The sequence below is a fragment of the Glycine max genome, chromosome 8 (genome assembly GCF_000004515.6).
Source record: "Glycine max cultivar Williams 82 chromosome 8, Glycine_max_v4.0, whole genome shotgun sequence".
NCBI classification, from domain to species: domain Eukaryota; kingdom Viridiplantae; phylum Streptophyta; class Magnoliopsida; order Fabales; family Fabaceae; genus Glycine; species Glycine max.
This window is the reverse complement of record NC_038244.2, coordinates 13,799,906-13,827,193: the sequence shown is the minus strand read 5'-3', so window position 1 is coordinate 13,827,193 and position 27,288 is coordinate 13,799,906. Positions and strand designations below refer to the sequence as shown.

Genomic DNA, 27,288 nt, shown 5'->3' with positions numbered 1-27,288 from the left:
ATGTTTCTTTCAGTGGGAGACTTATATGGTGGCTACACGAATGCATCTTATATAAGAAGTTTTTCAATCACATCGGTCAGGATGTGAGATGAAAACATCTAGTTTCAACCCCTTACAAAAAATATTCAACTTTATTAGACGAAGAAAAACTTAGGGAGTCATCCCCATACATGATTGATGATATGCCATAAAAAAGAAACAAAGGGCAGAACAAAACACACAAAAGTAAACATATTTTATAAGGTTGTCTATATTATTGCCTTCAAAATTTATGACCCATTGCTGGAGGAGCCCCTTTTGGGGCTATCCAGGAGCTCCAGTGGTGAATTCTTTAGAACCCCCTTCTTGTGTATCACGTTGCATCTGAGATTGATCACTAGTGTTTGAATCCATTGTTGTTTGGCCACTCTTTGGCATATTGTGTGCACTTGAAAACAAGTCAACTGGTTGAGAGTCAGCAATCTTTCCTCCTTCAAGGGGTGAGCCATGCTCGTAGGCCACTCTCACTGCTTCATCTTCTGAAAGCCTTGCTTGTGATGTTGCATAGGTTATGTCTTCCTTGCTCTTCGCCATGCTTGCAAGCAGTTAATTCAACCCCTCTTCTCAGTCTTTGGTGGTAGTGAGTGAAGATTTGAATAGGGTGGTGAAAAACAGATGGATTTATGGCCCAAAGGGTGTTGTGATGCGTGGCTGGCTCTTTGCATGGTTAAGTGACAAGTGTGTATAAGCAAAGGTTTAGGACGTCGTAAGTGATGACAAGTGTGTATAAGCAAAGGTCTAGAAATCAATTTAAGTTTGTTCTAGAGCTAGGAAACGTGAGATGTTTGATATTTTTCTTTTTCTAATAATGTATCTAAGATAATTAAGAGCGGTAAAATTCTACTTTTAAACATTTAATATAATAATATATTATATTTAACATTATTGATTGTTAAAATAACTTTTGGTCATGTTAAAGGTGTAGGATTGCATTCAGAAGAATTACATATAGGAATTTTATAAACAGAAGATTTCAATGTTCTTAAAAGTATTGTTTTCTAAATTCAAAATTATTAAAATAAAAAATATAAATATAAATATAAATGATAATTGAATTATAAAGTATTTTATATTTTTCTAAGAATGTAATTTTACCACTTCTCATCATAAAATAAAACTATAGCACTATTTTAAGCTCACATTTCCGACAATAAATATTTAAATGCTGAAACGAATACACCCTTAGTCTTACTTTAGGCTTTATTTAATATGCTATTAGCTTAAATTATTTTTTAATCTATGTAATATATGCTTGCTTTTGTTTTATTTTAATTTTTTTTCTTGTTTCAGTTTTTATAATTTATTTATAATATAGGGGTGTTTTTTGACAGTTATGAGTGGACGTCGTGTCCCTAAATTTTTCAAAACTTATATATTACGTCATTTAATATTTTTTAGATATTTTTATTTTCAAAATTTAATATTAAATTAAAAATTTATATCACATAAATTATAGATGTAAAATTTTAGATTAATTTAAAATGATTTTTAATATCATATTAATATACATGAAAATTAATTTAATATATGCTTTTTAAAATCACAAAAAATAAAAACCACTCAACTATGCTATAAATAATATATATTCTCATACATCGATGTAGATCTCCAAAATGAATGGCCCATGATACATAAATAAGGCATTGCACCCATGACAGGTGTTTCTAATTTTTTCTTGATTGAATATGCCCATGAAAGTACTTAACCTTTATCTGTTTCATAACACACTACTTTGTCTTTATGGATAAAGTATGAATGATCTTATAGGAAAATATAGTTCCGTATTAATTAAAAACCAATCGGAAGAATCTAATACTAATCTGCGTCAATCGAGCTCAAGGTTCAAGCCTTATCTGGTCACTTATATTTTCAATAACTCCTTTTTTTTTTCCTCTGATGCATATAAATAATTTTCTAGCTCTGTGGTTCACTGAACCAGGATTCATGCATATATATGATATGTCCAAATTTTTATTCATACTTCCGTATTATTCGAGCTAAAATGTATAAATTGCATTTTTTTATCAGATTTTTTGTTAAAAAAAATCCCTAGATTAATTAATTTTAGATGCAAGCCTTTTTTGTCTTCATCAAACCGGAAGGCCATTTTGTTGCACTGAGATTTGATTTGAACTTGAACCCTTTAAAGTGAGTTCACACTTGAGTCAAGAAGAATGTTGCACAAGAGTGACAAGACAAGGGTCCATTAAGTGTTTTATAAGATTACATGATAAAACCAAAGACAAAAAGAAACAGAATGATAATCTTTTAATGTTTAGCAATTAATTGACCTAATGGACCCAGATACAGTTTTTATATTGAATATCTTGTGAATGATAGAGGCATGGGGAATATAGGATGGCTGGATGGGGTTTATTATACTCGTTACTTCAGAATGAATCCATCAAATTTCTTGAAAGCAAAAGAAACATTAAATAAATGGAAGAAAATTGAAATGGTTAACGAAATGGTCCTACTCCTATCGATAGGTTGATTGATTAGTCACTCGCGGAGTGCTACTTAAAATTAGTTTAATGATGCTCTAAATTAGTTATGTTTTTATCCATAAGAATAAAAAATAAAGACAAATAAGAGAATTTATAATAATTTAAACATCTTCAACAAATTGAATTAGACTTTTTATCTCTAAATTAGTTGTTAATTTAATAGTAGAGATATATACTATTATATAGAATTAAAATATAAAATATAAAAAAAAAAAGTAAAATAAATAACATCAAATACTGATGGTTATTTTTTATTATATGATTTATGACAAATAAAGGTTTAAATTTTAGTTAGGAGAAGTATTTACATTTAGTGTTTGATAGTATTTGAATTGGATTATTTTGGAAGGATAATATATGTAGTGAATAAAAAATACTACATTTAATATGTTTGATAGTGTTTCGAGAAAGATTGTTTTTTATGAAAAATACTTGTAAGAAAGAACAAATAAGGAAGATTATTTCTATAAAAAAAACTATCTATTTTATTATTGAAACTAATCAAAACAAACTATTGTACAAGACAAAGGAAATGATTGAAACAATCATGATACATTAGCCTATTCATTATATATATTGAGAAAAAATTATAACTCAGCATGATACAAAGTATTCCAAGTAGCAAAATCAAAAGCATTATTAACCAATGGAATTTAGTTCATTTTTTGTTCTCACCTTATCCACACTTCTCTATGGCAAGTTCTAATTTCAAACCATGTTCTACATTTGTTATGTGTTATATATCTCCTTAGAGAAATTTACATTTTGAATTCCTAACACATTTCCATGTATGCAGGTGCTTATTCAGCAACATTCACAGTCACAAACAATTGTGCATTCACAATATGGCCAGCAACTCTCACAGGAGGTGGCACCTCACAGTTACCTTCAACAGGCTTTGAACTAACCTCTAAAGCCTCATCCACAATTGATGTCACAGCTCCATGGTCTGGCAGATTCTGGGCAAGGTCTCAATGCTCAACAGACACACATGGGAAATTCACTTGTGCCACTGGTGACTGTGGATCAGGTGAAGTGCCATGCAAGCTGGTGGAACCCTCCAGTTTCTCTAGTGGAATTCACTTTGGCCTCAAATAAAGGACAAGATTTCTATGTTGTTAGCCTTGTTGATGGCTTCAATCTGCCAGTGTTAGTGACCCCTCAAGGAGGCTTGAGGGGTTGCAACACAACAAGCAGCCCTAGTGATGTGAACAAAGTTTATCCTCCAAGTTTTTCTGTCAAAGGATCAGATGGAAGTGTCATTGCTTGCAAGAGTGCATGTTTGGCATTGAACCAACCTGAGTATTGTTGCACTGGACCCTTTGCTTCAGCTGATAAATGCCCACCAACCCCTTATTCAATTATTTTTAAGAATATGTGCCCTCAGGCTTATAGCTATGCCTATGATGATAGGACTAGCACTTTTACTTGCTCTGGTGGAGCGAACTATTCCATCACATTTTGCCCCTAAACCAAAATGGTTAGAGGAAAGCATCCAGATTGTAATAACTAGAGAGGAAAGATCCTCCTCAGTCATTTTTTTTCTCAGTAAATGTTAATTGTTAGTTTGTTAATTTTTTGTTGGCGGGAGGATTTGAACCCATGACCTCTTTCTCATGCCTTCTCCCTTCACCACCAAGTCAATTTTGTAACCCCGAAACATTCTTCCTCAGTCATTTATTGTATTGTGTGATTGGAATTCGTATAATTGTTTTATCTCCAAGGAAATGTTATAATTCTTATAGTTGCAAGAACTGTTTAGATGAATTTGTGACAATGTTATGGTTTGTGTTTATAAATAAAGGATCAATTCACCAAATGCATTTTAGTATCTATATAGGTGGTAAGCTATTGATGTTTATATTCAATAGCATAATTTTGAATTTCAGTTTCCTCATGGACTGTTTCGCATTTTTCTGCGACATTACTCTGCTGTTTGCAAGGTGCTAATATACCACTTCACATGGAACTATTGAGTACTGAAGGTTAAAGCATATCATGTATCTGGTGTATAGTGTATACACACACTAACAAGAGTTCACTAACTAAAAGAAAAATCTACCACTTCACATTGAAGTATTGAGCAATCACATTGAACTATTGAGTAATGAAGGTCAAAGCATTTCATTGGTGGTAGATATCATTATATACTGTATACTGCATAGTGCATACATACACTAACAAGAATTTCCCCTGAACACTCTATTTATGAATCACTTATTCTCTTTTCAATTGTCACTTTCTTACACATACAACATTTCAGTTTGATCATGTTAGTTGAAACATGCAAGTAGCATATATATATGTGTGCGTGTATTTAATTTTCTATTTCACATTTTTATTGCAAAGTTCATCTGATGACCGATGTATTGATATTTAGACAACTAATTTGGCTTGTCATGGCTTGTGCAGATGGTGGCCTTGAGATTTAAGTTATAACCTCACTACGTTCTCTACGGAGAAAGTTTTTGGTACAACTTCATTTCTACATGTAGTCTTGGACAATCATATCCCCTGGCCCAACTGAATTAGTAGCTTTATCTAAAAGAATGTCACAGTCAATTTCAGAGAAGCAAATGCAGTGCATTAACCCAACGATGTAAAGCTACGCTAGATGTATGATGATTCTGTTAATATAATGATAATTGCTTTTAATTACTTATTAATTGAGTTTTTTTTTAGGCTATTATCTTTCTTTTATCCTTATTTTGAATGATGTTTAACTCAATTTGTTTTAAATTCGTAAGTAGTTAATTTTTGGTTTAGTTGTTTAGTTTCTTGGTTACATCTTATCATTTTGCCTACATATTTTGTAGAAAGGGAGATTGGAGATGACAATCACATTGTGGAGCTCAATTATGAAGTTTTGAAGCCTTAAATGGTTGCCTTGAACAACATTTTTGATGAAGAAGCAAAATTTGTCAGCCAACTAAGCTAGAACCAGTGGCTGTAGCGAAATTGTGAGCGCAAACACCAGAGTGGAAATTGGCCTAAGCAACCTCAGAAGGCTAAGCCAGATCTAGTTTTTGTGCTTTGAACTTTTGTAATTTCACTAAATCACCTGTAGTGGCTGAGCGAAAAGTCACTAAAAATTGTAATAATTTTGGACTAGAGCACCAATTGGACGGTTCTATTGAGGAGAGGAGCTCCTCCTTGTTCCGTTGGAGCATCTTCTCCCATGGTTATGGATAGTTAATTTCTTCCATTGATTGGGTTAGGTGTCTTCCACCATGTGAAATAATTTTATATTCATTAAAGTTTGTAATTGGAAATACAATATATCGTGGGCAAAGATGTGAGCGATCAAGATAAAATTTGTTTCTTTATAAGAGGAGTGAAATATGTGAGTCTTCTCGATAGAGTAAAAAGTGGAATGCATGGTCGTGCTAAAATGAATCAATATGGAATATTAACATGTTTATTGTTATGTATGCTCAATTAACAACAAATAAATAAGCAATGCCATGTTAGATATAACTCACTATTTATAGTACAACCTCTAGTTCTTATTATAAGGTATAATTAATTAATTCATTAGGATTAAAGAATTTGGTTAATTTAGTTGAGAGTATTAAATTTGTCCTAAATTAATATTATATTTTTCTTCTAAAACTATCCATGTGAACAAAACTAACAAACATTAATGGGTTATGTTTCTCTCTCCCTTTTAATGAAGGATATTGGTGTGAGAAAATAGTTAATGTAGGAGACATTTTAGATTGGACCTTATAAAAAGGATTAAATCATCCTTTTAATTTGAACCTTATGATAATAACAAAATGTAATATTAAGTAAGATTTAATATTGTTACCCATGTTATGAGAACCTATAACGTCATATGCATAATGCAAATTATAAGAGAAAATAAATATTAAGTATGACTATAATATTTATTTTGGGTTTAGACTCATTATGTAAGTACATGTGAAAAGAAAAGTTAAAATGACAAGGAACTAGTATGTTCTCATGGGCCAATCACTTATTGCAAAAAGTCCAACATTGTTATGATAAAATGGCTAAGTTCTTCTATAAAAGGCGGTGCCTAAAGCTCCAAAAGACATTCTTTTATACTTTAGCCACATTCTGCACTCAAATTGTGAGTGAAAAGTCATTGTCGTTGCGATGCTTCCTCCTTCACAACTAAAACTATACAACTAACTTTTCTCTCTTGAACGTGAGACATTTCAAGATTTTGTTTGTGTGGACTTTATAAAAGTTTGATTGTTGTTACTCAACTACAAGGTTTCCGTACTTCAAAGGTAGTTTTTAAACATAATGTTATGCACTTTCACTTGAATCCTTTGATTGGAATTTTTTTTCTCGTGGATGTTTGCGATTTGCTATTCCCAACACAATAATATTCTTCCAATTTGAAAATATATTTCATTAAGCATAATTAATTATATTTATTATAATTATGTTATACTAGATTGTTAAATTTTGTTTTTTTTCTCTCCCTTCATTGATCAACTAGTTTTCTTGTCATAGAACTTCGTAGCCTATCTTTTTTGTATCCCTCCACTAAAGAGATTTTTTAAAGAAAAAAATCCTCTAGTTATAAAGTACACACACACACACATTATTTTCTAGGCCACAATTTCTTTTTCTTTTTTTCTTTTCCAATTTTACCCTCAAGCAAGTGAAACATCTTTTTAGGGTTCTTTATGAATGTTCACAATTCGGTTTGGTTCAAGTTTTAGTATTTTTTTTTACCTAACCCGAACAAAACCAACCTAATGATGAACGGGTTAGTTCGGTTTGAATCACGGGATATCCAACCTAAAAAATTTTTAAAAAAATGTTTTTTTAAACAACATGGTTTTGTCTCAAAATTTAATAAATAATATCATCATAAAATAATGTAAGCAACATTTTAAAGTGTAATTGACTTATGTCAACTAAATCATAACATAAATTATAAAAAAATAACATATAATTAATTGATTAAATCACAATACTCCATTAATATACAACAATAAAAAGGAGATAAACAAAATTATCTAACACAAACCGTGATTTTGAAGGCAAACTAAAGTGAAACACAAAAGGATTCAAAACGAAAGACAATAGAAAGTAAGTTAAGCATTTAAAAAATAAAACAAAAATATATAGTTGGTTTGGTTCAAGATGGTTTAGGTGTGGAAAGTGTGAACTCAATCAATGTCAAATTTCAATTGGTTCGGTTAGGGTCCAACCCAAACAAAAACCAATCTAATTAGTTCAGTTCAGATTGTTAGATTCATCAAATTGATTGGTCAATGAACACCCCTAGGGTTCTCTATGTTGAGAACAATTCAACATCTTATCCACTGGTTCTTGAACATGTTCCACGACTCTCATCCCGCACCTTTGTCTTTTGGTACGTATTATTGATGTGGTAGTGTATGTCAGTGAGAAACCACCAATGACGTATTATTTTTTTGATGTAAGTGTCATTTCAATGCTTTGCCTTCTCGAACTCCTTTAATAGGTTGTGCCATATATCACGGACTTGGTGGGAAGACAATCAAAACATTTCTTTTGCATCTTTGCGTATATCTAGTTCTAAAAGTGTTTGTTGGAATTTTGGGTGTTAAAGAACACGTCCATCTCACAATGAAGGCCAATGAGAGAGCATGTTCACGTTCACCTCAGGGTCATTGTCATTACTCTCATCGTGGATCACCACTGACAATGGTACGTGATATTGCTACAGCGACAATGGGAGGTCATCATTGAAGACTACCTTGATCATCAGATGTCACACGTCCTTTCTACTTTGTAGAAATCGATGGGATGCAATTTCTCTGCTTGGTTAGTTGTTTGTGTGTACCCACTCTTCAGTTAAAGGATTCAATTGGAGAAGAAATGAGTGGTAGTGATTGTAAAAGTTAGGGATTTGATTTGAAGAAATTTTAAAGTGATGGTTTGGTGAAGGTGATGATGCACATGGGTTGCTAATGGATGCCTTTCATGTGACATTGTTGGTGAATGTGGAATCAACAATAGAAGAATTGAGTGGAGAGAGATTGAGACTAAAAGAGAAAGGAGGGTAAATCATAAAAAAGATGGGGATAATAAGAAAATGATTAAATTGCAATTTTGGTCTCCTAGTTTCTCAAATCCATGATTTTGGTTCTCTTGGATTTTAATTGTAACATTTGGTTCCGTTGATAGATTATTAACAAATAATTATGATTAATTGAGTTATTAACTTTTTTTTTGAAAGGCATTAAGTTATTAAGTTAATTAAAAATTAATCAAAGCTATTAAATATTAAAAAATTAAATAAAAATTAATTTTTCACAACACTATCATTGTCTTCTCCGCAAATACCTCTTCTACCTCGACTGTCGTAGGCGACTTCACCAATAGTAACACCATATTAAGATTAATAGTTTTTTATCAAAGTTTTTTCATGATTGGTAATTTTTATTTAATTTATAATTTAATATCTCTAATAATCACAATTATTAATTAATAATCCATCAGGGGGGACAAAAATCGTAAATTTATAAAACTAGGGGGACCAAATACTATAATTGAAAATCATTGGGACTAAAATCATGGATTTAAAAAACTAGGAAAACAAAAATTACAATCCAGCACAAGAAAAAAGTAAAAAAGATTAAAAAAACATCAATGAATTTAATAATAAACAAATCTGATGACTCAAATCTGTCTCTCACCATGCAAGACTTGTTTAGGTGCTCCACCTTAGACATCGTCATGTTATCTAGATTATCACCCTCATTCTCGTTTCCAAATATTTTCTCTAGCATCCGATAATAATATGTGCTAAAATGTAAAGTTATTTATTATGTAATGAGACTTGCATTCATGAATTTGGGAGATAGGAGTCAAATGTTGGTTTGCAATTGACAATGACAAGGTTTGATATGTAATAAGGTAGTGTTTGTAAGTTAGAATGGTCCAGAGAGGTTCATAGACAACAAAATACCAAAAAAATTATCATTTTGAATTAATTGATTTTTTTACTCCAAACTTATTACTTTCTAAAACTATTTAGTCCAACTTTTTTCCACACATTTTGCCTTTCGTTTTTAAAATAATATGAATTTTGCCCCTAATGTCATGTCATCATGTTAGTAACATGACATTGCTATGTCATCTATCCGTGTCAATGTCAGATGCATTGTCATGTTAACAATCAATATAGTCATGTCTATGACCACTTAATGAAATTGAAAGACAATTAACAAGAGTCAAATTCGTGATATTATAAAAAAGTAGGGGGCAAAATTGTGTGAAAATAAAAAGTTGGGAACAAAATTTTTGAGAAAACAACAAATTGGCAGAAAAATATGTTTTTAATTCCTTGTTAAAGTTTGATTTTTGTCTCTATTTTTTTTTCATTTTTGGTCCCTCAAAATTCAAAACATGTTGATTTTGGTCCAAATATCTAAAGTCATTAACAAATTGATGATGTGAAATAGAGTGACACACCAACATGACACACATGGATATTCTGGATGAAGTGAATTTATTTTGTCCCTAAAAAAATTAAAAGTTTAATTTTAGTCTCTTTAAATTTAAAATTTAATTTTAGCCCTTATAAATTTTTAAAATTTGATTTCAGTTCTCATAAAATTCAAAAGTTTAATTTTTAATCCTCATGAAATATTATATTTTCATTCATTTTTAATATAATATTAAACAAAAATAACATAATACTCATGCATGGATGGGTTGTGACAATTTTTTCTCTTGTAACCTAAAATTTTGTTAAGGTCTTATATGTGATATCAAATTCAACCCAATCATAAATTTTGTGAACACTAAAATCAAAATTTAAATTTTAAAATCAAACTTTTAAATTTATAGGAATTGAAATTAAACTTTTCTTATGAACGAAATAAGTTTACTTGCTACATGGCAGTCAGATCATCTTTTTTCTAGAGCAACAAAATTAAGGTATTTCATTCATAATAGTTAGATAAATACATGAAAGAATATAATGATAAACTTTGAGTCTAGCATGATCTATTGTCCTCTTTGCAAGCAAATGTGCAACATAATTAGCTTGCTTCTTTACAAATTCCACTCTAATTTTGATTTTGCACAAGTATGTCATTATATTTAGAAATGATATCTCTATATCTCTATAAAATTTGCAATCAACCCCCAGAATGACATGAGAAAGACAAAGATCTGTCATCCAAAATTGAGAGCTCTGAACACACCCAATACTTCTCCTTCGAAAAAGAGATCTGGTAGTGTTGCCATCTTTAGAAAAAGAGGCATCCACATTGCATTTGATAAAATTGATGGGAGGGGGCAATCACTTCATCTAAAATGTTCGCTTTTATCATATTCACGTGTCACTTCATCAACCACCTTACCAATTTGCTAATGATGTGGTGTTAGACATATAGATAAAAAAAAAACATGTTTTAAATTTTAAGGAATAAAAAATTGATAAAAAAGCTTTAAAAAACAATCTTAATTTTAACTATTTTAAAAGAACAACAAATACATTTTTTGTTGTTTTAAGGGAATAAAAATTGTAATTAAACTAGAGATTTTTTTATTAAATGTGTCACTAGGACAATGATAAATCGATTCAACTTAATGTGGACTAAAAAACATAATCAAATAAATCAAAAATTGAGAAATCATAAATTTTTATTAGATTATATCGAATTTTAGATTTGAATTTAAAAATTGATTCAATCCCGTCAAAATTGAATATATTTTTATTCATAAATTTATAATGTCCCTCATATTTTTATTTTTATTTTCTATATATTTGTAAAATTATCATATAAATTATACCTATGAAAAATACATTTGATTAAAGAACTTTTTTAACTACCTATTTGAATTAAGATGGATAAATATATTATTAGTTATACAGTGATATATAAATGAAATATTTGATAAATTAAATGATTTTTATTATATATATATATATATATATATATTATTTAATATTTTCTAAAAATCCCGGAACACCGCATGCGTCACCGTTTCTGTGCACTCTCAATTGTATTTAACAAAACTATATGCACTAGGAAAACTCTCAGGAAAAAAAGAAGAAAAAAACTGGGGAGATATTCTGATCAGAAAAATTGGGGTTTGAACTTTGAAGCATTAAGGAACTACGAAGGCATCAATTTCTCTTTCTTCTTGGGAAGAATTTTCTTCTGCGCACCGAAATTGCATCTTCTACAGTGGTCCATCTGTTCTTCTTCTTTCTGCTTCTGGGTTGGTTTGTCTTTGGTAAGTACACATTCTGCACGCTTTTCCATGCACAAGATCTATGCTTTACACTTAACTTCTAACAAGGCAAAGAAAATGGGGTTCATTCAAACACACCCCACATGAATAATTATTCATAAAATGCGTGAAAAATGTAATTTTGCTTGATGGGCATTAACGGAAAACCCCGAATCTAGAGCGTATTTGGATTGAATAATTTGGTTTGGTGGGTACCTGTATATTAGATGATAATTTTTTTTAATGCTTTCCATTCTATCTAATTTTGATTGATACCTATTTTTTTTCCAGTTCGATTACTCTTGTTTGTGTTCTGATTTTAAGCCAGTCTTCTTTTTTTTTTAAAAAAAAAAACTGCTGTTAATTTTGTAAACAGATTCTGTTTTGGTTGAAAAGAAGTAATTGGTTGATGACTGTTGAGCATTGATTAATGTTTTATGTTAGATACTCAAATTAGCTTACTAATTTTCTAGCTTTGTTTATTACTTACTGCACTTGTTTACTGATACATTGTTGCACTTTTCTCCTGGCATCAGTATCCTTGATGGAATGGAAGGAGAAAGTGTTTCAAGTTCAAGTAAGTCACAAAATGATGTCATAGAGAAAATGTCTCTCAATGAGGGCATGGAGGATGGGAATGGGGAAGCGCCAGAGCACGGTCTCCAAAAGTTGGTACAATTTAATGAGGAAGTTGAAGAACCTAAAGTTGGGATGACTTTCCCTTCTGAGCAGGAGATTTTCAATTATTACACTAATTTTGCTCAGCATAAGGGTTTTGAAGTGTATAGAAGAACTTCGAAAATGGAAGAAGATGGGAAGAAATATTTTACACTTGCTTGCGTTTGTTCTAGGAGGTCAGAAAACAAGCGAAGCCATCTTCTGAATCCATATCTTGTTACAAAAACCCAGTGTAAGGCAAGAATTAATGCGTGTTTATGTCTGGATGGAAAGATCAGAGTTTTAAGTGTTGCGCTTGATCATAATCATGAGCTGTGTCCAGGCAAAGCACGGCTTATTAAATATACTAAAAAATCTAAGCCTCAAAGAAAAAGGAAACATGATCTTAGCAATCTGGCTGGGATCAATGGGGATGGAAGTATTCAATCTCCAGGTGTGGAAGCTGGAGAACATGGAAGCCTAGGATTTTTTGATAAAAATCGTAGGATCTTCATTCAGAAAGCTAGTAGCCTAAGATTTGAGAGTGGAGATGCTGAAGCAATTCAAAGCTATTTTGTTCGAATGCAAAAGATAAATAGTAGCTTCTATTATGTGATGGACTTGGATGATGACTGCCGACTAAGAAATGTTTTTTGGGCAGATGCAAGAAGTAAGGCTGCAAATGAGTATTTTGGAGATGTTGTAACTTTTGACACCACATATTTAACAAACAAGTATAACATTCCTCTTGCTCTTTTTCTAGGAGTGAATCACCATGGACAATCAGTATTACTTGGTATTGCTTTGTTGTCAAATGAAGATGCTGAAACTTTTACATGGTTATTTCAGACATGGCTGGCATGCATGTCTACTGGACATGCGCCAATTGCCATCATCACAAGGGAAGATAGAGCAATAAAAACTGCAATTGAGATTGTATTCCCAAAAGCTCGTCAGCGGTGGTGTTTGTCGCACATAATGAAAAGGGTATCTGAAAAGTTGAGAGGATATCCTCGGTATGAGTCAATCAAAACAGATTTTGATGGTGCTGTATATGATTCTTTTAGTAAAGATGATTTCAATGAGAGTTGGAAAAAATTAATTTATAGTCATAACCTTCATGACAATGAATGGTTGAATAGCCTGTATAATGAGCGCCACCGATGGGTTCCTGTGTATGTCAAAGACACATTTTGGGCTGGAATGTCTACAATAGATAGAAATGAAAGTGTGCATGCATTTTTTGACGGATATGTTTGCTCAAAAACAAGTTTAAAGCAGTTTTTTAAGCAGTTTGACAATGCTATGAAAGATAAAGTTGAAAAAGAGTGCTTAGCAGATTTTAATTCCTTTAATAATTTAATTCCTTGTAGAAGCCATTTTGGTATTGAGTACCAATTTCAAAAAGTTTATACCAATGGGAAATTCAAAGAGTTTCAAGAAGAGGTAGCCTGTATCATGTATTGCAATGCTGCCTTTGAGAAGAAAGAAGGCTTGGTTTCAGCATATTCTGTTGTGGAGAGTAAAAAGATTCAAGAAGCAATCAAATATGTAACTTTCAATGTACAATTTAATGAAGAAGATTTTGAAGTGCAATGTGAATGTCATTTGTTTGAGTTTAAAGGTATTTTATGCAGACATATCCTCTCTTTGCTCAAGCTCATAAGGAAAACAGAGTCAGTGCCATCTAAGTATGTTTTCTCGCATTGGAGGAAAGATTTGAAGCGGAAACACACATTAGTCAGAAGTAGTTATGGTGATTTAATTGCTAATCCTGAAGCAGAACGACTTGATAAGATGTGCAATGCTTTTCAGGAAGTTGCTTGTATGGGGGTAAATACTGATGTTGATTTCAAGAAAGTGATGAAATGGATTGATGACTTAAAAGTTGAATTAAGTTGTAAAAAGACTTCTACTGGAATAACTGAAACACTCCCTATTGCATCAAACATGTCATGATTTCTGATGATATGACACTGCTGCAATTTTTAAAGAAAGAAGAGCTTGATCCTACAGGTATTAATGTTTTAATCTAAGCATGTTAGTAATCCTGTATGTCATACTCTATTTTTATCACATGCATTTTCAATATGCACAAAGCCAATATGAAAAATTGGCTACCGTGCTTCATGAGATTGACAATTGTTTCCTGAAAATAGTTGAACATTCCATATTTAATTCCTGAATCCTTGCTCCCCGTTTTATGTTACCATGGCATAAGTTGAACTGAAACGTAAATACCCTTTTCCCCCATGATTCCTGTTCCAATTTAAAGAGTGGAAAGATTCATGAAATGCCATCAACATCATATTTCTGTTTCAATTCATCTTGTAGTTGGTACTCGTGATCAAAGAAAGACGAAGAGGACCATTCTTCTGCTGGTGCTAGGGGGAAAGAACCAACCAACGTCAGTGGAGAAATATTTTGCTTTTACAATTTTTCTCATTCAGGTGCTATTTATTCAATGATATGTTTTGAATATGTTTGATGTTGGATGTGTATAACTGAATGTTAAATGCTAGTGCCAATTGCCAAATGTTAAGGACAAAATCTTATGACCTATTTCACTTATTCTAGTTCCATATATATTGCTGCATTATTTCATAAAAGTAGCAGAGACAATCATGCAGTCAATCTGTAATTGGAGATGCGTGTCTAAGTTTGTCCTGTTTGGCTCCAAGCCTCAACTTTGACAAATTTATGAAAGATTTTTTTATTGGGTTTATAATTCTCTACAAAATGAATTCTTGAATTTTCTACCAGTTATGTGTGGTATGCATGTCTCTTGCTGGCCATTTTTTGTAACCAAGAAGTGATACGCCTGTAACAGATATCCTGCAGGTATGGCTAAATATGAGGTGGAGCAGGAAAGATGTCAATAAACTATTTTTGAAGCTAGCATTGGCCTCTCAACAATTTGGTAACTGAGGATCAGAGAAATATGAGTATGATGCTTGTGGATGAAATGGAGTAGATTGAATACAGGTTTTTGGTTTGGAGGCACTCTGAAAATATCACCAACTCTGCATGAAGATTATGAAGCTGGCAAGTGTTGCAACTATCAGAACTGTAGAGGAACAGCTTGCAGTTTTCAATGGCGAGAGTAATCATTGCGGTTCATCAATCCTTGTGCTAGTCTAAATTGAGGCTGCTGTAGGATGGCTGGCTTTCAGTCAAGGGGAAATTCTGGCAGCAGAAACTCTTTTTCAACAAGTAAATTGTGCCTTCACACCTGAAGTGGAAGCATTTCGGGAAGCTACTAAATGGTCAAAACAAGAGTTCTATAGTGTGGTTTGCACTGGGTATAATCTAGTCTTGACCTCTTTGCCCCAATGAGACTTGCTCTGATAGTGATAGGATAGGACAATTAGGTCTCTTCCTAGATGCATCTTTGTAGAAGAATATTGGTATCTTTTTATCAGAGTTCAGTTTGCTGGAGATTGATACTGTACATTCGTTCACTTTGTGTAATATTTTGTAGTCATTAGCAGATTCTAATATTTCACCTAACCCATCATATGAATATATTTAATTTGTTATATCTAACAGACAATGCGTTAAGTGTAAGCAGTTGCCATATTTTTATTCGATTTTTCATTTTAAGCACTAAGTGGAAGGGGTATTTTAAAATAAATAATTTCATAAATTTTCTCACGATTCTTTGCCTTACACTGATCTTATACAAATGAATTTCTTGCTTGCCATATTTTAAGTAGGAATACAAAGTAAATTACAATGAAGTTTATCATTGAAAAGAAGAAAAAAAATTCATTCTATTCTATTCTATTCATACAACTGAAGCAATCAGCATATCTTTGTCACAAATTCCGGAGAATAATCAGAAACAAGCTCCTCTGATATCATTTTAACAGCTAGAATGCGTAGTGCAAGCATCCCTATTAAGATATTTTCTTGAGAGAAATTTGGTTTTATTGCTAAGAATCTGTAGACATTGGTACATTGACTGATCAAACTGCAGGTGGACCCAATTTTTTTTAAAGATCATAAAACAGTGTCATAGTTACTGTCTCCCATCTCACAACAAACACATGAATTGTACTTTACAATTGTATTTATAAGTTTACTGAAATTTTGAAAAGACGCACTCGGATAGGATTTTTGTCACCACTTAATGCCAGTAACATGGTTCAAATAATCACCTCAAGTCATGGCAAGAACAATTTCCATTTCTGAAGTGATGAAACCTCAAGGAGTCTCTAACAATGATTGACACACCAACAACTTTGGAAATGTACTTAATGGCATTGTGACAGTCACCCCAAATTCTCAGATTCTTGAAAACCCATACAGATGACTATCCATTCAAATTTAGTATCCCAAAGGCAACAGCAAGCTTCTCACTGTGGCTGCAAAGACTCTCAGCTTTTTCCTCTTGGTCAACATCTTGCTGAACATAATCAGTGTCAGGCTTGTATCCAGCCATTTTCATTTTCTCACCCAATTCATCCAAAAATTTATAGATTTTATCACTCTCCATGTTGTTTTTGTCTCCAACAACAAAAGTGTGAACTTTATTTCCCACTTGAAGCCAACTACAGCCACGTGTTTTTGCAATTCCTCTCCCTTTCATCAATATTCTGGCTTCTTAAGCTTCACTCCACAATTTGGCAGTGACAAGGATGTTGAATAATAAAACATAGTTTCCAGGGTTGTTGGGCTCAATTTCAAAGAGTTTATTGGCTGAAATTTTTGCCAACTCCAGATTCTTATAAACTCTACAGGCACCAAGAAGTGCTCCCCAAGCACTGGCAGTTGGCTCCATAGGCATTTTCTGTATAAACTCGTATGCCTCGTCAAGCCGACCAGCACGACTGAAGACATCAACCATGCATGCATAGTGATTAGCATCAGGTTCTACTTGATGATCCCTACTCATTGAATTAAATATGTGGAGTCCTTCTTCTACTAGCCTTGAGTGGCTACAACCAGACAAAACACCAGTAAAAGTGACTGAATTGGGCTTGATCCCTGACTGAAGCATGCTCTCAAAGACCAAAAGCACTTCTTTTCCATTCCCGTGCATTGCATTTGCAATGATCATCGTGTTCCAAGCAACAACATCCTTTCTGAGTATCATATCAAAGACATTCCTTGAAAGATTCAAGTCACCACATTTAGCATACATGTATACTAGCGCTGTCATGGTTGTTAAGTCCCCAATTAACCAATGCCTAAAGACATAGCAGTGTATCTCCTTGCCCATCCTCAAGCTTTCTAAAATAGAGCAAGCTGGTAAGAAACTACTAATTGTGATCTGATTAGGTTTAAATCCCATATTTTGCATCTTGCTAAGCATCTCCACTGCCTTCTCTGTTTGCCCATTTTCCATGCAGCCCCCAATAACAGCATTCCATGTAGCTTCATCTGGGAAAACAAGGCAAGACCCTTCTCATATGAGATGTTTGTGAAGTATGCTGTTAAAACTCCATTCCAAGACACAACATCTCGATGAGACATCAAATCAAATACTAGCCTAGCTTGTTTCACACTTAAACATCTTGCATACAGGTTCACAAGTGCACTGCAAACAAACACATTTTCCATCATCTCATGTCTCACTGCAATTCCATGAATAGCCCTTCCAGACTTCAAATCTTTCAAAACCGAGCACGCGGGCAAAATGCTAGACACAGACACCAAATTCGGCTTCACCCCATTTCGCGAAATACAGTCAGGCCTTGCCTAGGCAATCCAAGAAACCACATCTTTCACAACTAAATCATCAAAAGCCTGCCTTGCCCCTTCGATGTATTTACACTTCCCATAGGCATGAACCTCCTTGACTCTCAAGGCATCACCAGAGGCACCACAGGCCTTGGCAATGGCCAAAAACACCGAGCTGTGGGTTTCGATCCCTCGTGCCCGGAGCAAAGCATAGAGTCTTATGGACTCATTTGGAAGTCCACGGGTGGTGAAAGCTGAAATTAATGTGGAACAAGTGGCGGGGTCTGGTTGGGTAATATTATCATACAGTTTTTGGGCACGCCTGAAATCACCCACATTTAGAGCTGCCTTGAGGAGCCTGAGACCTAAGTAAGATGGGATGTTAGTGGGCACAGAAGGAGCCACCTTTGTTGAAGGTAGCTGCTTCCAGATGGAAGAGGATTTGCTTAAGAGTGTGATGTGAGTGATGCTGAAGAAAGGTGGCAAAACAAAACCAAATACTACTAAACAGCTATACACTCTTCAATTGGATCCATTTTTTTGTAGTTGGATTCGGCGTTCGGGTCGGGTAAATTTAAAATGATATCATTGTATTGTGCCAGAAAATTTAAAACAGTATTGCTTTCTAAAAAGGTAATTGCTTTTTGTTCAAAGTTTTTCAGAAAAAAACTAAGAAGATAATTATTTTAAAAAAATCTAAATACGTTAAATGAGAATAATGTAATTTATTAGAGTGTACATGTATATAATTTTTTTAGTAGTCTTTACAATAATTTTTTTAATGAAATATAGAAGAAAATCAATCATTAATTTGTAAGTGTCTTCTTATATTTAGGAAAAAAATATCCACATTTACTTCTTATATATAGAAATAAATGTAAAATTTGTTATCAATCTAGTAACACTTTCTCTTATAAACTTATGTTCGATTTGGGAGAAAAATTAGCTTTAAATGACTAAGTCTCAAATTGTGAAGTAGTCTCCTAATCCATCTAAATAATTAAAATCTGTAAAGATATTTTGAGATCCCAAAAAAAAACTTAATTACAATGATTATCAAAATTTGTCTTTGTTTTCAATAATAAAATAATCTTTACTTTAGTTATACCTCCTCAACACACCTTCCCTTGAATCTCATTTATTTATATTATTCATCTTATCATTATCAATAAAATATAACATAATTGATAGATAATTTTATCATTTGAGCATATAATTTTGGATTTAATTATTAATCTTTTCATATGAAAAAATATTTATTAAAAGATATCAATCTTTTAAATAAATTTGAATATCTTAAGAGATTAAATTTTAACTCTTCACTAATAATATTCTTGTATCAAAGATTCAAATATTTATCATCATCTCACTGTCAGAGACTAATCCCTCAAAATGGAAAATGGATACTTAGTAGTCCTACACTACTACTAGTGGTTTATTAATGAAAAAAAGAAGTCTAGGTCAAATGTGAAAATAACGCAACCATTTGGGTTAGGATAACACACAAAAAAAAACGTAGTTGTGGTCGGAACGAAGATGACGCTTCTGAATTCAAATCCCTACTTCAAAATTCCTCACTGGTACCTCTCTCTCCATTCTCACTCGCTTATTAATTCTCTTGAGTGATCAATCTCTAGTGTTAGCATCACAGTGAAACTAGTTGCAACATTGCCTAGTAGAACCAATCCACAATGTTTCTTGATTTTTGTTCCAGGTTGAAAACTTGACTAACTAGGATTCATTCACAATCATTGTTCATCACTGCCTACTTCAATCATGGCTTCACTTCTGAATACGGTGTCACCAGCCGCAAATTTGTCCCCCAAAACAAAACGACCCACTTGTGGCGGTTTTTTGCACTCCCAGTTTCCAAATCTCCGCACTTTTTCCCTCAACAAGGGTTTTTCTAGGGTTTCGGCATCGACCCAGATTGCCATATCCCCAAAAGATACCATTTTTAATCTCCCCAATTGGAGGGTTGGGAGGAATGACCAAAAGGGTAAAGAGCTGAGGATCTATGATGCCTTTCTCCATTTGGAGTATTTGGTGGGTAAGGGCCAAAAGCCTGAGGTAAATCAAGCAACTCAGCTTTTGTATGATCTTTGCAAATTCAACAAGGCTAGAAAAGCTGTTAGGGTGATGGAGATGATGGTGGGTTCAGGTATTATACCTGATGCAGCCTCTTACACTCACTTGGTCAATTTTCTGTGCAAGAGGGGCAATGTTGGGTATGCAATTCAGCTGGTTGAGAAGATGGAGGGGCATGGCTTTCCAACTAACACTGTTACCTATAACACTCTTGTTAAAGGGCTTTGCATGCATGGGAATTTAAACCAGAGCTTGCAGCTTTTGGATAGGTTGACGAAGAAGGGGCTCATCCCAAACGCATTCACGTATTCATTCCTTCTTGAAGCGGCATATAAGGAGAGGGGAGTGGATGAGGCCATGAAGCTTCTGGATGATATAATTGCCAAGGGTGGGGAGCCTAATTTGGTTAGTTACAATGTGTTGTTAACTGGGTTGTGCAAGGAAGGGAGAACCGAAGAGGCTATTAAGCTTTTCCAGGAATTGCCTGTGAAAGGGTTCAGTCCTAGTGTTGTGAGTTTTAACATTTTGCTGAGGAGTTTGTGCTATGAAGGGCGGTGGGAGGAAGCGAATGAGCTTCTGGCGGAGATGGATAAAGAGGACCAGCCTCCCTCAGTGGTCACTTACAACATATTGATTACTTCGCTTTCGCTTAATGGAAGAACAGAACAAGCTTTCAAGGTTTTGGATGAAATGACAAGGAGCGGGTTCAAGGCGAGTGCTACTAGCTATAATCCGATCATTGCCCGCCTCTGCAAGGAAGGGAAGGTGGATCTTGTTCTCAAGTGTCTAGACCAAATGATTCACCGACGCTGTCATCCTAATGAAGGAACATACAGTGCTATCTCAATGCTGAGTGAGCAAGGTAAGGTGCAGGAGGCTTTCTTTATTATTCAAAGCTTGGGTAGTAAACAAAACTTCCCTATGCATGATTTTTACAAGAATTTGATTGCAAGCCTGTGTAGGAAAGGGAACACATATCCAGCCTTTCAGATGTTATATGAAATGACAAAGTATGGATTCACTCCAGATTCTTACACTTATTCATCTCTTATAAGAGGAATGTGTAGGGAGGGAATGCTAGATGAGGCTCTTAAGATATTCAGGATTTTGGAAGAAAATGACCACAGGCCCGATATTGATAACTACAATGCACTTATACTTGGTTTTTGCAAAGCTCAGAGAACAGACTTGTCAATAGAGATATTTCTGATGATGGTTAACAAAGGATGTGTGCCTAATGAGAATACCTATACCATTCTTGTGGAAGGGCTTGCTTTTGAAGAGGAGACAGATATAGCAGCTGATCTGATGAAAGAGTTATATTTGAAAAAGGTTCTGAGCCAAAGTACTGTTGAAAGGCTTTGCATGCAATACGACATCAAGGAATTAATAGCAACAGGGCAGTGACCTGTACTCCCAAAGTATATAACAGAAAGTAAGTAGAGGTACATCACTGACTTCATATATGAATGGAGTTGTTTTCTCAACTAGATTGCCTTTAGATTTTTTATTAGTCAGGTAAACAAAAGGTTCCCGTATGCTTGGAATTTTGGCTGAATATAATGTTTAGAGATGAATAATGAAAAAGGTTCGAGCATATAATTTAATGCTGACTGCATTCTCTCCCATGCTTTAGATTTAACACCATTTTGGAGAACTGAGTTCTTTTAATGATTTTTGTATTGTCCATTTGTTGATTTGTTTCTTGCTTATAAATTTCTTTCCATGCCATTCTGATTACCTTGTGAATACATGCTCTTATCCTCTCCAGTTGAAACTTATCACTTACTGCAAACTATAAATGAATCTCAACAGGTTATTATCCCCTGTTTTCCATTATTTTCTGGTGATTTTGAAATGTCTTAAAACCTAATGTAATGTTATTATTTACATATAACTCAGACCTCACCGTGACTTCGAATGCGTATCATTTTAAATTAATTTCCCCTTCTTTTCGCTTCTTAATTGAGTATGCAGCAGTAAATAGACACATAATGAACCACTTTCTTGTGTCATTTTCTATACATTAAGCGCTGGTGTATAGTTGCACTGAAATTCAAATCTATGATTTTATGCATACTATCCAAACTCTACCATGAAGACGATCCTAGGAGTTTGCCTTGGCACTTATTATTCATGCTATAATCAACAACTGAAATTTGAATTTGTGACCTTATACATACAATCCAAACTCTACCATTAAGCCGATCCTAGGAGTTTGCTTTGGCATTTATTGTTCATGCTATATAATCAACAACTGAAATTTGAATGTGTAACCATATGAATACTATCCAAATTCTTTACCATTAAGCCAATTGTAGGAGTTTGCCTTGACATTTATTGTTGATGCTATAATCAACGTTGTAAATTTGAATATGTGACCTTATGCATGGTTATGGTCGACAAAATTAGTTGAAAAGTTAGAAGCTGAAAAACTAGTTTATTAAATTAGAAGTGTTTGATAAAACTAGCCGTTGAAGTTATTGAAAAGTGTAAAATGACAGAAAAATAATAATATCAAAATTTATTTGAAAAAGGTAACAAGAAAAATGAATAAATATATCGTTGATAAAAGTGAAAGAAAATATAAAAAGTTAGAAGTTAGAAATTAACGTTTTAAAACTGTTATTTCAAGTACTGTTTTAAAAATGCTAGAAATTACTGAAATTTTACTAAAAAAAAAAAATATTTACCGAATAGTCAAATGAATTTTTCAGCTAATAAAAAAATTTAAATTAATTGAAATATTTTATTGAATATAATCTATCTAAACTCACTACCATTAAGTCAATCCTTGGAGTTTGTCTTGACACTTATTGTTCATGCTATAACCAACAATTGAAATTCAAATCTGGGACATTATGCATATTATTCAAATTTTCTACCATTAAGCGCATCCTAGGAGTTTGCCTTGACATTGCCTTGACACTTATTGTTCATGCTATAATCAACAACTGATATTTATGCGAGTGATTTGCAGGATGTAACTTCTGGTATGAGTTGTTGAACGGTAGAAGAGATTTACAAAGGCAATTATAAAGAGTAAATTGGGATAAAAAAATGTGTATATCAAAACTTGGTATTTTTTTATATGTAATTATAGATAATATTATTCTTAGGTGTATTTAAATTTACATTTGGTTAAGTTTTGATATTTTTAAGGATAATTTTGAAAATTCAAATTATTCGAATAAAATAACAGGAATAGAAATAGAAGTCATTTTTATTTTCATGATAAGGAATGAGAAAGTTATATATTATGGGAATATGAACTTATTCTAAAAACTCAATTATAACTTTCACTTTTATTCTTTTTTATTCCAATTACTTTTAATTTTAAAAAATATTAAAATTTAATCAAATACATTTTTAATTTTTGGAATATAGTATCTGTGCGAATATGTTTCTTGGAAATGTAATATTATATTTTAAAACAAAAGTTACCTAAGTTTATGTTAATAATATAATGAATCAATGTTATTTATCTTTATGTTTTTTTTTATAAAGTGATATAAAATATTTATTAATTTTCAAAGACGTAAACAGTTTTTATCGCTTAGTTTGGTTTAATACTAATTTATATTATTTCCAAAAAATAAAATTATATACATAGTATTATGTATCTTGTGTTCAAAAGTAGGGTTTAAATCCAATTCAGAAAAACTGCAAACTGATCTAAAAAAAATTGATTAAAATTGATCTTTTCTAATTTTCTTTACCATTTTTTGTTTAACCTATCTGTTGAGTTTTTTTAGTATTTCTAAAACACACAGTTTAAATATAAGTAAATTTCAACTAATTTAATCTACGTTAATGTCATTAATCCAAAATTATCTTAAGTTCAAATCTAAGCATCATCTAGAACATATGATTAAGGATACTTTAGAAAATAGTTCTTTTTTTATGAAATCAAGAAAATTAGGTACTAAATTAAACAAGGAACCAAGTTTTTTTTTAAAGAAAAAAATGCTAAATGATTCTTGAACACGTGTTTAATAGACTGGAGATCACTCTTCAAGCTTATAGTAAGGGACTAATATCTAAGAAATATGAGTGTGCCTCACATAAGGAAAAAAAAAAATATGCTAAAAAGTAAACGTGAGTCTCAAGTTCTTTTCTAAATATGATAATATGCAACATGGATGCTGATGCTTTTGGGTGGGAGAGTGAGCGTGTTTGAGTTGAGCAGCTTTTGAAAGGGGCTAATATGTTGTAAGGGTATATTGGTGGGGGTGATTTACATATTTTATAACGATCCTAAACTAATGATTTCGACCTTTCCTAACCTCTTTCTTTGAAAAATATTCTTAATTAATTATTCTTTATTTCAATTTTTTTTTTACATTAAAATATTAGTTCTTGTATAAAAACAATATAAAATACAATTTATTTCTTATTTTTCAAAATCAATCATATCCAACTTTATGCCACCACTAAATCAAACGGGCAATAATTTTGTTTGGTTGTGTGCAAAATATATTTTACATTCATGACACCCACTTCAGCGTAAAATTCATTGATACATATCCTAATACAAAATAATTATGCATAACTATCTCAAAAAAGAAATTATAACACTACATAAAACTAATTACACACAAAACATGATTTAATATGAGCTGATGATTAGGATTTAGGCGTCGTCACATAATGCATAAAAAGGATCAAATTTTCATGCACGTCTCAAAATACTAATATTTAAGCTATTAAGATAAACCAAAAAGTATACAAAACGTACCAGTACATAATTAGATAACACAAAACTCTCAATATCATAACTTAACCCACACTAAAACAGCAATCTTTAGACCAGTAAAGCTAAACTAAAGTCAAGATGGAAGCTCCCCTCGCCACTAGACCTCAAGATCATCATAAGAGCCATGACAGCATAAAATGTCATGAAGCTGGTAGCAGATGGAAAAGCACATCATCTCCACTCCTTGTTCAAGCACCTACTTAGATCTTTGTCTCATCTTTCGGCGCTTCCTCTTCAACCTCCTCATGCGCTTCTTCTTCCACTGATACATAGCAACATGGTGTTAGTCTTGTAGAAAAAGGCAAAATATAGAACCTTGTGGCAACAACCACAATAGGTAAAGTACAAAAAGATCATGCATAGAATGATACGAAACAATTTTAATACTGCTGATGAAGCAATGTTTATAGGACTTCACACACAAACTAATGCCACAACTGACCTACTCAAAAAATCACACATGGCTAAACTATATCGGACATAATGCAGCACCCATCTTTAGAATTTAGCTCCTCTAGGATAAGACACTCAAGCCAGGGGAAAAAAGTTATGATTCACAGCCATTGTTTGAAAAAAAAAAAACAACTCTTTAGTTTTAAACAACTGCATAGTTTGTTCTATATGTGCATGGGTTTACTTACAATCCCAACCTTTAATGTCCCTGCCAACAATTATAACTCATCACATTAGAGGAGCCAAATCCTTCTTTTAATACTCTCCACAATGACAAATCCCTCACCATTCCTTTACAGTGAATTTGGTAAGAGTGAAGTGGAAAGGAAGGGTGGGGAAGGGAAGAATTTTTACATTTTACATGGTTTGGTTAAAAAATTTAGAGAGTGAAGGAAAAAAAGAGGGCTAAAATCCCTACAACCGTTTTTAACTCCCTTCGATATTAGGGGGAATTAAGAGCGAAAGAAAAATTATTTATAATAATGGAATGTGTTGACAAAATTATCCTTAAAATTCAATTTATCATACCCTCCCCTCCATTTATAATCAGAAACATTTGACTTCAAATGCATAAATACCAAATTCACAAGACAGACCATGGCATTCTAGAAATGTTTAATTAACCTAAGTTTGTTCCTTATGAAATCAAACACTTCCGCCGATAAAGGCAGCACAAGAAAAAAAACGGGGCTTCCATAGGGAACAACATTGCCTATCTATCACATCACATCAAAAACTAATCTAATCAATTTCAAATTAGATAATTGTGACAATTCACTTTCTTCCAACACCCAAATCAACACTATCTCATTTTAATTCCAAAAATCAAAGAGTGCATCAAATTCCTTCAAATCGAAAACAACAACAAACTGCAAAGATCATATCAGTCCCATTTAACAATCGAGTGGACTAATTAATTCACGATTGTACTCAGATCCTGAAAAGCTCGGAACAGGTAAAGTAAAATAAAAATAAAATTGCGATAATTAAAACAAAAAGAAAATCAACAAAAACAAAAAACAGAGGGCGATAATGGAAGAAAGATGAATAATAATGAAAGGAAAAGCGTTTAACCTTAGCTCTCATCTTGAACAACGAAGGCTCTCGCGCTTCCCTCAACGATGGCAAATTTTCTGAAGAAAACGATTCCTGAATGTGAACGTGTGGCGACAAACCCCTTGTTTGGGTATTTATAGTGGAAAATGCGAAACCCTAACCCCTTTGATGGGTCGGGTCGTCGGGTCGGGTCTTGCAGGAGGGCAAAATTGTAATATTGAAAAATATATTTGAGGCAAAGTGAATAAATATACTGCTATTTGATAAGAGAGAACTTGAAAAATTTCTGGATCCCCCAACACACTTCTGAAAGTAAAAAATAACAATAAAAATAATCCCTTCACCAATAAAATAAAATAACATAAAAATAATCATAACTTGTCTATTATTATTTTTCATTGTCTGTTACTTCTCTTTTTTTTAACTATTTTTTTTATCTTTTTCTTTATAATTTGTTTGCTAAAAGATCATGTTATATTTGTATTTTATTGCATTCCTATATCTTGAATATCAAAATAATAGTTGTAATAATTTATAGTAAATATCAAAATTAATTGTGGTTGATTTATATATTTTATTTATTTAGTAGACTAACATAGGGTTCAAAAAAAATGTGTTAGATAGTATATTCTTGGCACTCATGATAAAATAATATAAAACAAAGATTTTCGCTTAATAGTGAAATTTGTGTCTAATCGAAGACATAAAAATAATTAAATTTGTGTGTGGCTCTTGAAGTTTGGACATCATGTTATGTGAAATAGAAACTAATTAAATTTTGGATTAATGGTATTTTTAGTTTCAAATTCTTTTTTTAAAATTTGCTTT

The 27,288-nt window shown here is 32.6% G+C and overlaps 3 protein-coding genes, 1 long non-coding RNA gene and 2 pseudogenes across 8 annotated transcripts; 3 read left to right on the top strand and 3 right to left on the bottom strand.

Annotated features, from left to right (window-relative positions):
• Positions 1-95: 95 nt before the first annotated feature.
• PM28 (seed maturation protein PM28) lies at positions 96-621 on the bottom strand. The gene has a single exon (NM_001251057.2). It carries the CDS (start codon positions 571-573, stop codon positions 304-306), a length of 270 nt encoding a protein of 89 aa, NP_001237986.1. The 5' UTR covers positions 574-621; the 3' UTR covers positions 96-303.
• Positions 622-3,189: 2,568 nt separating this feature from the next.
• LOC100813338 (thaumatin-like protein 1) lies at positions 3,190-4,215 on the top strand (annotated as a pseudogene).
• Positions 4,216-11,554: 7,339 nt separating this feature from the next.
• LOC100813525 (protein FAR1-RELATED SEQUENCE 6) lies at positions 11,555-15,968 on the top strand. Of its 5 annotated transcripts, none has more exons than XM_014779046.3 (4): positions 11,555-11,768; positions 12,302-14,438; positions 14,757-14,829; positions 15,264-15,968. In XM_014779046.3, exon 2 carries the CDS (start codon positions 12,315-12,317, stop codon positions 14,379-14,381), a length of 2,067 nt encoding a protein of 688 aa, XP_014634532.1. In that variant the 5' UTR covers positions 11,555-11,768; positions 12,302-12,314; the 3' UTR covers positions 14,382-14,438; positions 14,757-14,829; positions 15,264-15,968. The 5 variants fall into 5 exon arrangements, with proteins under 5 accessions (XP_014634532.1, XP_014634531.1, XP_006585429.1 ...); XM_014779045.3 differs by having other exon boundaries at positions 15,253-15,968; XM_006585366.4 differs by having other exon boundaries at positions 14,757-14,872.
• A 76-nt stretch (positions 15,969-16,044) lies between these two features.
• LOC100812988 (pentatricopeptide repeat-containing protein At1g20230-like) lies at positions 16,045-19,245 on the bottom strand (annotated as a pseudogene).
• Positions 19,246-19,552: 307 nt separating this feature from the next.
• Positions 19,553-21,863, top strand: LOC100807983 (pentatricopeptide repeat-containing protein At1g79080, chloroplastic). The gene is made up of 2 exons (XM_003531457.5): positions 19,553-19,687; positions 19,822-21,863. The coding sequence occupies exon 2, from the start codon at positions 19,884-19,886 to the stop codon at positions 21,600-21,602; it is 1,719 nt and encodes a 572-aa protein (XP_003531505.1). The 5' UTR covers positions 19,553-19,687; positions 19,822-19,883; the 3' UTR covers positions 21,603-21,863.
• A 3,001-nt stretch (positions 21,864-24,864) lies between these two features.
• Positions 24,865-26,838, bottom strand: LOC100814947 (uncharacterized). Its single transcript, XR_136738.4, has 2 exons — positions 26,479-26,838; positions 24,865-25,213 (listed from the first exon to the last, which is right to left on the bottom strand). It is a non-coding gene; the product is annotated as an uncharacterized lncRNA (long non-coding RNA).
• Between the last annotated feature and the right edge of the window lie 450 nt (positions 26,839-27,288).

Coding starts and splice junctions, on each gene's coding strand:
- PM28 (NM_001251057.2), bottom strand. CDS start 573: ATGGCGAAGAGCAAGGAAGACATAACCTATGCAACATCACAAGCAAGG.
- LOC100807983 (XM_003531457.5), top strand. CDS start 19,884: ATGGCTTCACTTCTGAATACGGTGTCACCAGCCGCAAATTTGTCCCCC.
- LOC100813525 (XM_014779046.3), top strand. CDS start 12,315: ATGGAAGGAGAAAGTGTTTCAAGTTCAAGTAAGTCACAAAATGATGTC.